This window comes from Oxyura jamaicensis, chromosome 2, assembly GCF_011077185.1.
Source record: "Oxyura jamaicensis isolate SHBP4307 breed ruddy duck chromosome 2, BPBGC_Ojam_1.0, whole genome shotgun sequence".
NCBI classification, from domain to species: domain Eukaryota; kingdom Metazoa; phylum Chordata; class Aves; order Anseriformes; family Anatidae; genus Oxyura; species Oxyura jamaicensis.
The window spans coordinates 9,700,542-9,712,608 of record NC_048894.1 but is presented as its reverse complement, the minus strand read 5'-3'; the positions used below and the strand labels follow the sequence as shown (position 1 = coordinate 9,712,608).

The following is a 12,067-nucleotide window of genomic DNA, read 5'->3' as shown; positions in this document are numbered from 1 at the left end:
GATGAAATTGTTCTGAATGTATATTTATGAAAGGGGCTTTGCAACAAATGTATAGAAAGGGGACGGTTGGTGTAGAATTCATCAGACAGTAAATCAGAATTAATTGCCCTCTATAGTTTTATTGACTGGAGGTCCAGTCAATATAGTTAGTGAGTCCAGGGCATGAATTGACTTATTCTAAAATGGGCATCTAATAGAGGTCAGGGGAATTGTATGGCTGTAAGTACTTTTATTTTCTGTGTTTAATTAGTTAAAACACAACCTCAAAGTAAGATTCACAGCAGAAAAATAAAGTTTCCTTGTGAGTGACACCATCTTCCCATAAATACTTTTATACTTAGTATGGTTTCTTCCCTGGAGTGGGTAAATCCTGCAGCATTGCAGGAGACAGACTGCAAAAGCCTCCTGAAAAAACCCTTCCCTTATCCCACTTGTACCAGTGTGCGCGTCGCTCCTACAAGTATGCCGAAGGGTGCAGTTGTACTTGGCAACCTGCTTTATAGCAAAGCTTTTTTACTCATTTCTCAGTACCTTCTTCTTCTAGAAGTGCTGTAATGAGACTGAAGGTCTGCTCGAAGCCATCTATAACTTGCTTCTCCTAATAACCAACGGGCTCTGAGGTCAAACCTGCCAATGACAAAACTAGGCACTCAGATTCCTGACTATGCCACTGCCAGATAACTTTGCTGAAGGAAATTAATGTTAGCCCTCGGAAAACACATCAGACCTCCCTCCGGTTAGTGAAGACTATGAACAGTGACAATCGCTACCCTTAAACACTCAGTAACACCCTCATCGTGCTCTCTAATAGAGCAAAGCCATTAAGTTGTCCCCATTGTAATTTAGATCACAGAAGAGACTTCCACAGATTTTTTCAGGTTAAAATAACTGGTATACAGAGAGTAGGCAAAATTATTCCACTGTAGCTACGTGCTTAATTATATGGAATACTGCATAAATTGTCAAGTGCAAAGAATTATTCTGATAAATTAAAATACTAATTAAATAGGCTATTGCAGAATTTTGAGAACATTATAGGGCTCCGCTTCTCCGGGTAATTTGCATATCCTTCATCTAGTGAATTTAATTTAAAGGCGTCCTTTTTGTGTGTTTGGAAGCCCTTTTTGTTTCAGTAGAAGATAAAAAAAAAAAAAAAAAAAAAAAAAGCATTTATTTGTAGCTAACTGGGTCTTTATTTTATTTTATTTTATTTTATTTTATTTTATTTTATTTTATTTTGAGTAGCTGTTTTTATTATTCCTTTTTGATGATGAGTGTCAGTCCTGCATTAGTATTTCTGGACCATAAGCCATGCCATAAAATATCAGCTTTGGTGGAATGTGTAATATACCATGTTACCTAGGATTATTGTTTCTAGTTCATGACATTTGCAGCAGAAACATTGTCTGCTGAATATTTGTATTGGAGTAAAAACTTGTAGGTAGTACACTAAAATACCCTTTAAAAGGTAGACCAGTTTTCAAAGTATTAGTAGCTTGTTCTAAATATCTGAATTTATTTTCCCACCACTCCTTGATCTTCTATTTATAGGCTATTAACTATGTTTTATTGTCTTAAATTCTCAACTACAGATAGCAAAAGTTAAGAAGTTCTATTCAATGTTTAGCAGCTTCAAGCAGTGTCTTGATATGTGTTCGATGCTTTAGCCTTGGCACTGCTGTTTTTGACAGAATTTGTTGACCTTCCTGAACTGCTTGTGGATTTCAAGGGTAGCTAAAATATGCTCCTGTACACACCTGGAGTGAAGATTCTGGTTGGCTGTCTCTCCACAATCTGACAGTGCCTGAGCTTGACCATTTTCAGGTTCTGATTTAATCAGTAACACATTGTGACTTCATGCCTTTTAATTTCGGCAGGGTTTATGTTAACATGGCTGTCAGAGCTGTCCTTTTTCTTTTAGCCAATATTCAGGGGGAAGGGAGTGTTGAATACACTTTATGTAGCAAAGCTTCAAAAAATAAAGTCTGCAGGAAACCTGTGAGAAGAAGGTTGGTCAAATAGGTGATAGTAATTATAAAATCTAGTGATTCAGCAGACCTAGTATTTTCTGTTACCTATTAGTGCGGTAGAAAATTATACACTGAGATTTAAGCCTTTTTGTTTACTTGTACATCATTTATTTTGCAGCCACTCTACTCCACAGTTTTATTTATCCCAAATTACCAAAGAATTATTTTTAGACTCCAGATTATTTGAAGGAGGCCATAGAGCTTCCTGTTTTTATAAATCTTCTAAATTTTTGCATTTGTTAGAAATCTGCCGTTAAAGTATATGTTGGGTGTGAGGCTGTCGGTGTGCTAGCTTGGCACATCTTTCGATGACATGGCACATCCAAACAGGTGAAGGTCAGGATGGCAGGTCGTCAGCCATCCATGAAGCAACACAGTCCAGAGTCCATCTCAAGGATGAAAATCAAGCTTGTTTGCAAAGATTTACTTACTCTTTGGAAATTCCTACTTCACAACGTATATAAAAAAAAGAAATATAGCCTCAAATCATTGGATCCAGGCAGCTCTGCTTGTAGTGCAGTCCCAGTGACTGTGTAGAATAAATATGTTTGTGAATGTGTAAAGCATGGTATAACTATTAAGTATGTGAGTATTGTGATTATTTTTTATGCTCAAATCCAGGAAACCATGTGTTTGGTGTAGGGACTCCATGCTCCCATCAGCTCAACAGCTGGGTCAAAAAGCTGGACAGAGCTTTCCTCTCCATTTAAATCATGTGCAAAATTTATCCCTTGATGGAGGAAGTCAGAAAAGTTTCTTGGTTTTACAATTGCTTGAATTTTTACTTTTTGAGTTTTTGCACATACAAAGCCTTACAAAAATCATTCCATATTTTGGATATATGAGGTGAAAATGAGCCCTGATGAAACTACTCGCCTCTGATATAAATTTGAGTCATTTGGGTTGCACTTTGGACAAACTAAATAAAACATCAGCTCACAATATTGTTTCTAAGAACTGTTTGCTGCAATGTGGATTGTTCTGAATGTTTCAAGCAGCAGAAATTAAAGTGTATTTTTCTAAAATGAAAACAACAACAAAAAATTTCAGCAGTAATTTAACTGTTTATAATGTATTCTGACACACTTCTTGTGCTTTCTGGTAGGAACATTTCCCTCAGTCAACATAAATTGAGAAGCTAAGTCTATCCCAATTTTCCCAGTAATCGATGGAAAGAGAAGGGTGCCTCCTGATGTGTGTAAGATATGTGGGATGACTCACCATATTAAATGTCCATCCCTTTCCATTGACTGCAGAGAGAACATAGATGACTCACTTGGATTAGATAGTCAATGACTAGACGGCTAAAGTGAGGAGAGTTTAATAAGGCCGTAAGCTTTCATTTTTATTAGTAAATAAAACAGACCAGTTGTCTGTTTTTTGGCCAAGAGTCCAACTGACGCAGTGTACGTCTAGATGGTTGACATCTTCCTGTCCAAAACAGAGTGACCTTACCCATACTCTCAGCTGGAAATAATCTCATACATGTTTAGTATGGGCCACAGTGCTCAAGTCCATGCCCAGGACATTTTTAGGTTTCAAGTATAGATGTAGTTTTAGTTATTACTATCTCTATTTTATATTTTTATGCTGTTTTATGCTTGATTATTTTTGAATGCTTTTACTGATATGGAAGCTGATAAATAGGAAAAAATCTCAATTTTAGAAAGAAAAATATTGTGCAGTGTTGTCAGATAAACTATTTATCTTCCCTGCTATGTGAGACTGTCATTTATTCTGAAATGTCTTACACAGTGACAGTTCAATTGCAGTGGTAAGATGCTGCCCTGCTCCTCGCTGCAAAAAAGAGAGTGGGAAGATTCTACAAAAGAGAACTTCCCATATGTATTGTGCATGTGTTAAATATGTGATGCTCTGTGTACAAGGGAGCAAGAGTTAATTTGGCTTGCTTTTTTATATAACAGTGAACAATTAATGGCACACTTATGTATTCAAAACACTGAATAGATGGAGTTGCTATCAGGGAAAAATATTCCATAGATGGTGTAGGTAGGGACTGTCATGAATTTGATGATGGAGGATAGGAAGGAAGGTTGGTTATATTATAAGTACTGCAAAATTGTGCATATTTCAGCTTTCCCATAACTCTTTCAATCTTAATTTTCCTTGCAGCCCTGAACAAAGAGAAGCTTGAGAAAACAACTGGGCTGAGAATTTTGCAGACTGGCGTGGGGGAGGTAAGTGGTTTGGGGGCATTTTACACTCTCAAAAACATTTTAATTGTTGTGTGTTTTTTTTTTATGAAATCCTGGAGCTCATGAACGTTTGTGAACTACCAGTCTGATAGTGCTAAGGGCCTTTTTATGATACAGTTGCATCTGTCAAAATACAATCTGCTGCACAAATAGCACTGTATCCCACAGAGAAAAAAATACCATCCTTATGAGGAAAGTGCAGCCAGCTTTAAGAAATGCAGGTTTTTTGGTTTGTTGTATCACAGGAACAAAATCCCCAAAGATGAGCACAGCAACTGAAGTTGTTGTATTATTCCCCTTGGTTTTGTTGGAGTGGTAGCTCATCTAGATCAATGAAAGTTTAAATTTGGGGTAAAGGCTCTTCAGCTGTTAGAGAGAATCTGTCAGTGAATGATTTGGTTATTTTGGATGCAACTTGAAACACAAATAAAACGTGTCTGTTTTGGTGATATCACTAAGCAAAAACTCCACTAAGAAGTTCATCATTTATTAATAAAGATGATGCTATCTGCTAAGAACCTTGCATGAACTACAGCTGATTGCTAATTCTTGTGCTAATTTTGTGTATAGTTATCTTTTTTTTTTTTTCCCTTTTCATTTAAGTAATTTTTCTAATGGTGAATGTTCACAGGGCTAGAAAAATGCCTTTTTCTTGTGATTACATTATTCTAAGTATTGAGAATAATGAATGACTAACTTGTAACATACTGAAGGAATTCAACTACTTTTTATTTTCCTACTGATTTTCATTTTCACTATTTATGGTTTTTATCAGTTCATGCTTAAGAACTTACCTTGCCAGAATTTCTGAGATTCTTTGTGTAACATTATCCACATTTTGAAAAGACTTGGTCCTGAAGAGGACTTACTTACCTCCCATCAGTAAGACATGCTGAGGTTCTTGGGGTCAAAACTGTAGGAATTTGATCTTCAAAAACAATGTAAGTAAAATCATTAGAAAATGAAAGCCAGCATCTCTCCTTAACTGAAGCTGATTTAACTAGCTGGGGGACTCAAGGGTGCCTAAACTCAAGAGGTAGGAGGTGTATCCTGCACCATGGATGCACACCTCAGGATGTCTTGACTTCAGGCCAGAGTGAAGCTTGTGTTTGTGCTATCCCCAAGCCTTCTTTTGTGGTAAATAACAGGAGAATCAAGACTGTTGCTCATACTATGGCAGCCACATCCAGTACATTTTGTTACCCAGAATTCAATGGAATTGAAATACTTCCATCTAACACCTTTAATCTAATTCCTATCACTGAATGGATTCCAGGTTGCTTACCATTAAATGAACTGTCATCTTATAAGGTAACAGTCAATGGAGAAAGAGCACTTTCAGACATTTGAAATGCAAGAAATCGTCACCTGTTAAATGCATCATTAATCTGTTCTAACAATATGGTTGTTGTAACCATGGTAGTCTAAGCATGTACTAGCTACAAAACCTTGAGGAGTTCCTAGTTCTTTTAAGACCAGCTAGTAGGACTGGGAAAAATTGAAAACTTTTAGGCTAGAGATCTCTTTACTCTGGTTCTTGTGCTTGAGTTAGTAAGAGTAGTCACTTGTCACTGCAGAACTCACCTCTCATATATTTAGGTTATCATATTTTATTTTATTTTATGTTTTAATGGTGACACTACTTGATTTAATACAGCCTTTGACAGAAGCTTGTGTTTTACACTCTGCCAAATACGTATTTTTAGAAGGCAAAAAGTGAAAATGAATTAACCAAAGGGAAGAAGACATTTGAGGCCCAATATATTACAGGTTACATTTGGAAAAATTATGGTGATGGAAGAGCATTTATACAGCTGTTTATATTTTTTTTGTTAGATGTGAATTTTTCCAGCTGTGTATATTCCTGTTTCTAAGTCTTATCAGTTATGATTGTGTACATAATGAATACATTTCTGCAGTCTCACCTGCATGAAAAATAATGGAGTGCTGTAACCAAGTTATTTCTTTGTTGATAGAGTATCAGATTCAGTTTACTTCAGGTTAAATCAAACTACATTAATCCATTTCTGCAGTTTGTTTTTGATTCATCCTGGTGTTTAACAACATCGAAATAGCAAAGTACATATTTTAACACAATGAAAAAAAACTTTTATTGAATAACGAGATTTTTAGCTTCACGCTGTAAGAATAAATTTATATGTAGTGCTAACTTTAAATCTCAATCAAGATACTCAGATCAGAAATACTTAGAATAAACTTCAGTTTCAGAATGAGAAATGGCCTTTTTGTTTGGACAATAGGTCAGATTCATGACAAAATTAATGGATATAAAATCTTCACTTGCGGGACTGTAAAATAAAAGGGATTATTTTGTATGGTGAGTCTCATATCTGAAATGGCTCCGGAGAAAAATAGCTGAGATACTGGTGGCAAATGGAACAGCTATATAAACAAATACAGGAACTGTTCTAAGCTCAGCAATAATTCATGTGTTGCTCTGGACAGTGGAGTCTGGTTTAGGTCTTGGTCTGTTATTAAGAGGATTTGTGCCTCAACAAGAAACATTTAGATGCCAGATTTTGGGTGAAGGAAACTCTTATAGTGAGGAGAAATGCTTTGGTAGAAGGAAACTCCTATGGAGAGCTCCTCAGTCTCTCTCTCAAGAAAAGCATTTCAAAAGCAACAATACAATTCACACCAAGTTTACTGAACCATTCTGGCAACTCTGGGAAGGGCTGATGAATTCCTTTTACGCTATGGCATAAACATGTACCGTACAGTCATTAACAATATGGGTCTGAAGTTTACCACAGTAACAATACACTCCATCATCCCTATGTCATACAGAAGATTTCCACAGCTTCAGTGAGTCTTTTGGATACAGCTGAATTTATCTGCACTGTGCAAGTTTAGAGTAGGTTCTGGCTCTACTTCAGGAGGATTAAAAATGAGTTCCTTATCTGCAAGAAAAGCAACTCGTGTCAGGACATTATCTTAAAAGCTCTATACATTTCATGTTAAGGTTTGGATGATATATATGTTTCTCCCTCCTTTGGGATCTTCAAAAGCCACCTGGACAAGGACCTGGGCACCCTGTTCTAGGTGGCCCTGCTGGAGGAAGGGGATTGGACCAGGTGACCTCCAGAGGTCTCCTCCAACATCACCCATTCTGTGATATAGTGCAAAGCATTGTCTGGTAACTAGTGCAGGTAAGCAGAGCTTTTAGGTCATTGCACAACAACATGATAACCTACTTTTGCAGCAAATTTGCTTCAGTATCTAGCATTCGCTGGCAGAATATTCAGGGTTCTGGGGAGCCAGAGAGTTGGACTGGGATTTGAGGTGCTGTGTATCACTCCTAAAAAGCTAATTGTTTTGGCACCAATCTCTTTTGTAAGATGGCTATTATACCAGAAAAACAGTAATAACTGCTGTAGAGAAAACCTGTGCTGATACAAAAATCCTGAAGATGTGTGTATTGCTATACTACCAGTTACCTATGACATTGTATTTGCCAAGACATTTATCTTATAGTCTGAGTTTTTCAGCACCTACAAGAACTCTGGAACTCCTAAATGGTAGCCCTTCAATGTTTGTCTGAGTCTTTGTCAGACATTGGAACGGGTTGCCCAGGGAGGTGGTGGAGTCACTGTCCCTGGGGGTGTTCAAGGAAAAGCTGGACATGGTGCTTAGGGGCATGGTTTAGTGGGTGACAGTGGTGGTAGGGACCAGATGATCTTGAAGGTCTATTCCAACCTTAATGATTCTATGATTGTCATGTATGATGTTTGTGCCTCACAAATTCATCATGAGCTTTTCACACCTTCCTGGTTATTCAGATAGGATGAAGCTGCCTTTGAGGTATTTTCTTTTGATCTCTCCCTCATGAAGCAAATCACTGCAGTCCTAAAGTCACCTTTAGTAGTTCAAGAACCTTCTATAGTTGAGTGTATGTGAAAGTGTGAGTGTAAATATTGTGGTATTGTGGTGCATATTTACAGAGTGCTATAAGAGACGTGGCACTGGTAAGAAGCCTGAAGAGCCAAACTGCAGGACTCCGTTCTCCTGTCTTCCAAATCGATAGGGAGTGTTGCGTCCCACATGGAGGGAGATCCTCCTTACTGCAGTATGGCTCCACCTGGCTCCAGTTGATTTCAGGGGTCAGCAGGGTTGGGAGCCCCATCCCATGCAAAGGTCATCCCACTACCTGTACCCAGGAGCTTCAGCAGCCCTAGGGATCTCAGCACTCACCAAGATTCACAGCCCCACACAGAGTCCACTGGACAACCTGGAATTCCTTCCAAAACCCTTAGGAATTTAACTTTTTTTTTTTTTTTTTTTTTTTCCTCATCCTTTAAGCACTTTGAAATTATTACAAAAGCACAGTATATCTCAGTTCAGTGCCACTCTGAGCTTGGCTGTGATCAGCATTTCTCTGGTGCAAGCCCAGTTCCTGTTCAAGAAATCTTCAAATGGTGGTTCAAGTGCTTGGAAAAATAACTGCTTAAGCCAGTGTTCAGCTGAAATTTCCACAACAATTTCAAGTCAGGGTCTCCAGTGGCTCAAGAAAGTGTAATGATTCAAACCAGTTTTGGGGGGCTAAAAGTCTGTGATTTGAAATAAAGTATCTGAATTAAGGCCCAGAACAAACCAAGGAAATGGCACTGTCTCTGCCCTGACCTGGTAAAGCAGCACCCACACTGGAATACATTATTTTAAATTAACACAAAATATACTTATCACTGGAACTGTAAATATATTTGTAGAATATGAAACTTATTTCTCATATTATGACTGACATACAAATTAGAATAGTTTTTTAAACAAGGTGGAAGTAACCCAAAATATATGTGAAATGAACACTTCACTGTATCTATAGATGTTCTAAAATAGATCAGTGATATTTTGGTGTTTCAGGATATTCCCAATTATAGATATTTTGATAGACCTAGAATGATATTGATATTGCATAAAGTGATGTTACCACAATAAATAAAATAAATCTGCATTTAAAAAATTCTAGTGGAGCTAGAGGATGTGCAATCTTTGGGAGAGAGGTCAGATTTCTAAATTATTATCTTCCATTGTTGCTGGATTTTGACATTAATGTCTGTGTATCCAGATGTGATCCAGAATGATATTGGAGTTGAGTTCCTTTAAAAAATTGGAGTGAGTGCAGAACTTGACAAATCATTTGCTATTGCCAAAGAGTAAGGTATCAGTTTTTTTTCTGATCTTCTCTGACTGCTGAGTAGCATCACTAAGGTTTGGCTTTTGGCTTGCAAAGCCCAAATTATCCAGGGACCTATTCTAGCTGACTTTCTTATAGTGCCATCTCTGCAGTGCTCCTGATATGCAGCAAGTATGTTACCCAGAGGTGCACTGGCATAGAAAGGGATGCTGGACCCAAAGTCACTTAGCTCTGATATGGACAGCAGTGTAGCCACAGCAGCCATGCATGGATCAGTACTCAACTTCTAGCCCAAGCCACAGTACCTTTTTCAACTTCCATTGAAACCACCCCCAGTTGCCAGAACTATTAGGCTGAAGCCAAGCACAGGTGCACATGAGAGAATATGCCTCAGCATTACGGTATAGGCATTCTTACACCAGGAAGAGCTTTTTTCTGAGAGTCTGTTTTCTTTTCCGGGAGAGGAGGGAGGGGAGAACAAAAACAAAAAGTAACATAGCTAAGAGATCTAAAAATCAGATTCATTTTTTCCTTGTTACTTGCAATGTGTGATCACATATCCTGCAGCCGGCTCTCACTGTTGGCTGTTGCTAATTGGTGTAGTTGTGTTGTTTAAGAGTTGAACGGGGTTTTCCAGGAGGACAGTGTTTTGGACCAACAAACATTGCTATGGTCAAGGCACGCTTCAGGTCACAGGTGGATTCTTTGCTATGGCCTGTAACTGTAGGGCTATGGAGACAGGAAAAATAATTAAATGAAAAACTTTAAGTACAGTCTTTGAAATATTCTTGGCAAAGACAAAATGGGGATGATTTACTTTATTCCCTCTACCCCCACCCACAAATTTAGATTCTAAAGCTGTGTAACCCTTAAAAACTCATAGATTATATATTAAATAGGATTCTACTAGTAATATACATCTTTTATGGAGTCTTACTGACAGTGAATAATATCTCATTCTTACAGTTTTCTGAATATACATGTATTGTAGACTGATACTAATCAGAAGTTGGTCATAAAACAGCATTTAAAAGTAATGCTTCAAGGGCTTTAAGAAATAAAGCTAAGCAGAACATTAAATTTCTCCAAAGAGAATGATGGAGCTCTATGGCTCATTTATTTAAGATCTTGTATGTTTTTGCAAAATGCATTTTAGCTAATATTTAGAGATAATGTTAATGCTATTTATTAACTATTCATTATGGTACATAGCCCACTAGAGGGCTGCTTTTCTAATAAATTGCATCCAGAGTGTTAATAAATGGCAAAATAAAAACAAAAAATATGCAGCATAATATATATATATTGTTTTACTCCATTATTTTGTCATACACCTTCTGTTACTGCATGTTGTATGCAGGACATTCTAAAACAATATAAATCATGGCCAGAACTCTGCAAATATTCCAAATTTGCTTAGCTCTAGGTGCATAGTTAGACTTCCCTTTTAAGCTACTGATAAGTTTAAAGAGATGCCTGGATGCTACTGAGACTGTCTTCTGTCACATATCACACCATCTCTGGCTGTGGAGGGGCAAAATTTCAATGTTTATCCCCTGTATTTGATTTGAATATTGCATAGCAGAGGTATTTTGACATCTGAGTGACAGGTCACAGCTTCAGTTTGAAAATCAGGTGTCAGTAGTAATTTCTTTTCTTGTGCTCTGATTGTGATAACGCCCTCCACCTTCTTTGCAAATTTGTAGAGAACACGACAAGAAAATGAGGAGATTATAATGTTAAGAAAAGTATAGCAAACCCAGTTTTCAGAGACAATACTCAGTGTATATTGATTTAGGTTTTCCTCATGAAATATTGTAAAAAAGCACAAGTATTCAAGTGTCATGTTGGTTCATGAATTCCTTTACAGTAGCACTGTGTGATTTAAAGGAGCAGAAGTGCCAAGTGATGTGGCAGTTGCTATGGCAACTGCAGCAATTCAATTTTTATTCAGTATCATGTAAAATGAAACAAGATACTGTTTGCCTTGTGGCTTCAGGAACTTATGCATCCTACCCATGTTGTTTCTTTTTGTCTTTTTTAACATTGTTCCTTTAAAAAATAGCATATGTTTGTATTAAGGATTTGTCTTTTTTTTTTTTTTTTTTTAGGCCATGTCATGCCACAGTTTTTAAAGCAGAGCATTGCTTAAAAACCATTATAGATTTGCAGAGAAAAGGGATTTAGATACTGGCATTGACAACATAAGCAAACTGCAGGGTAATTCTGCTTACAAATCAATGTTATTATCTACCCTATGATTTAGCAGCCTGCATTTGATATATTCGTAGAGAAGATATGTAAGATCTTTACGTAGGAAGATGTGATTGTTTGTACTAGATATCTTACTGATTCATGAAATTCAGCATCCTCCCTCTACCAGCAGCCAGCTCATTGTGACTCAAAGGGAAACAAAATCTTCATTGTGGCTGGGGAAACTGCGCATGAAGATTAAATTCTGCTCGATTGTTTGGGTGACAGGGCTGGTCAGAAATTCTGGGAAGAGAGATCCTGCCACCTCCAGAGGGTGGTGCTCGATCCTGGAAGGAACACATGGATTTCAAGCAATCTCAAATACAGATTTGGTAATCTAAGGAGAGGAAGAGATGGCAGTTCCCATTCCTAGGTACCACATGTTCCCCTGCAAGTCTAAGCCTAAGCAAGATCCA

General features: G+C 37.4%; 1 protein-coding gene across 1 annotated transcript in view; it reads left to right on the top strand.

Annotated features, from left to right (window-relative positions):
- PTPRN2 (protein tyrosine phosphatase receptor type N2) overlaps window positions 1-12,067 on the top strand; it is a 641,705-nt gene that overhangs the window by 402,461 nt on the left and 227,177 nt on the right. The window contains exon 12 of the mRNA XM_035319523.1: window positions 4,164-4,228. Coding sequence (XP_035175414.1) covers window positions 4,164-4,228 — 65 coding nt within the window. The remainder of the gene's footprint in view (window positions 1-4,163; window positions 4,229-12,067) is intronic.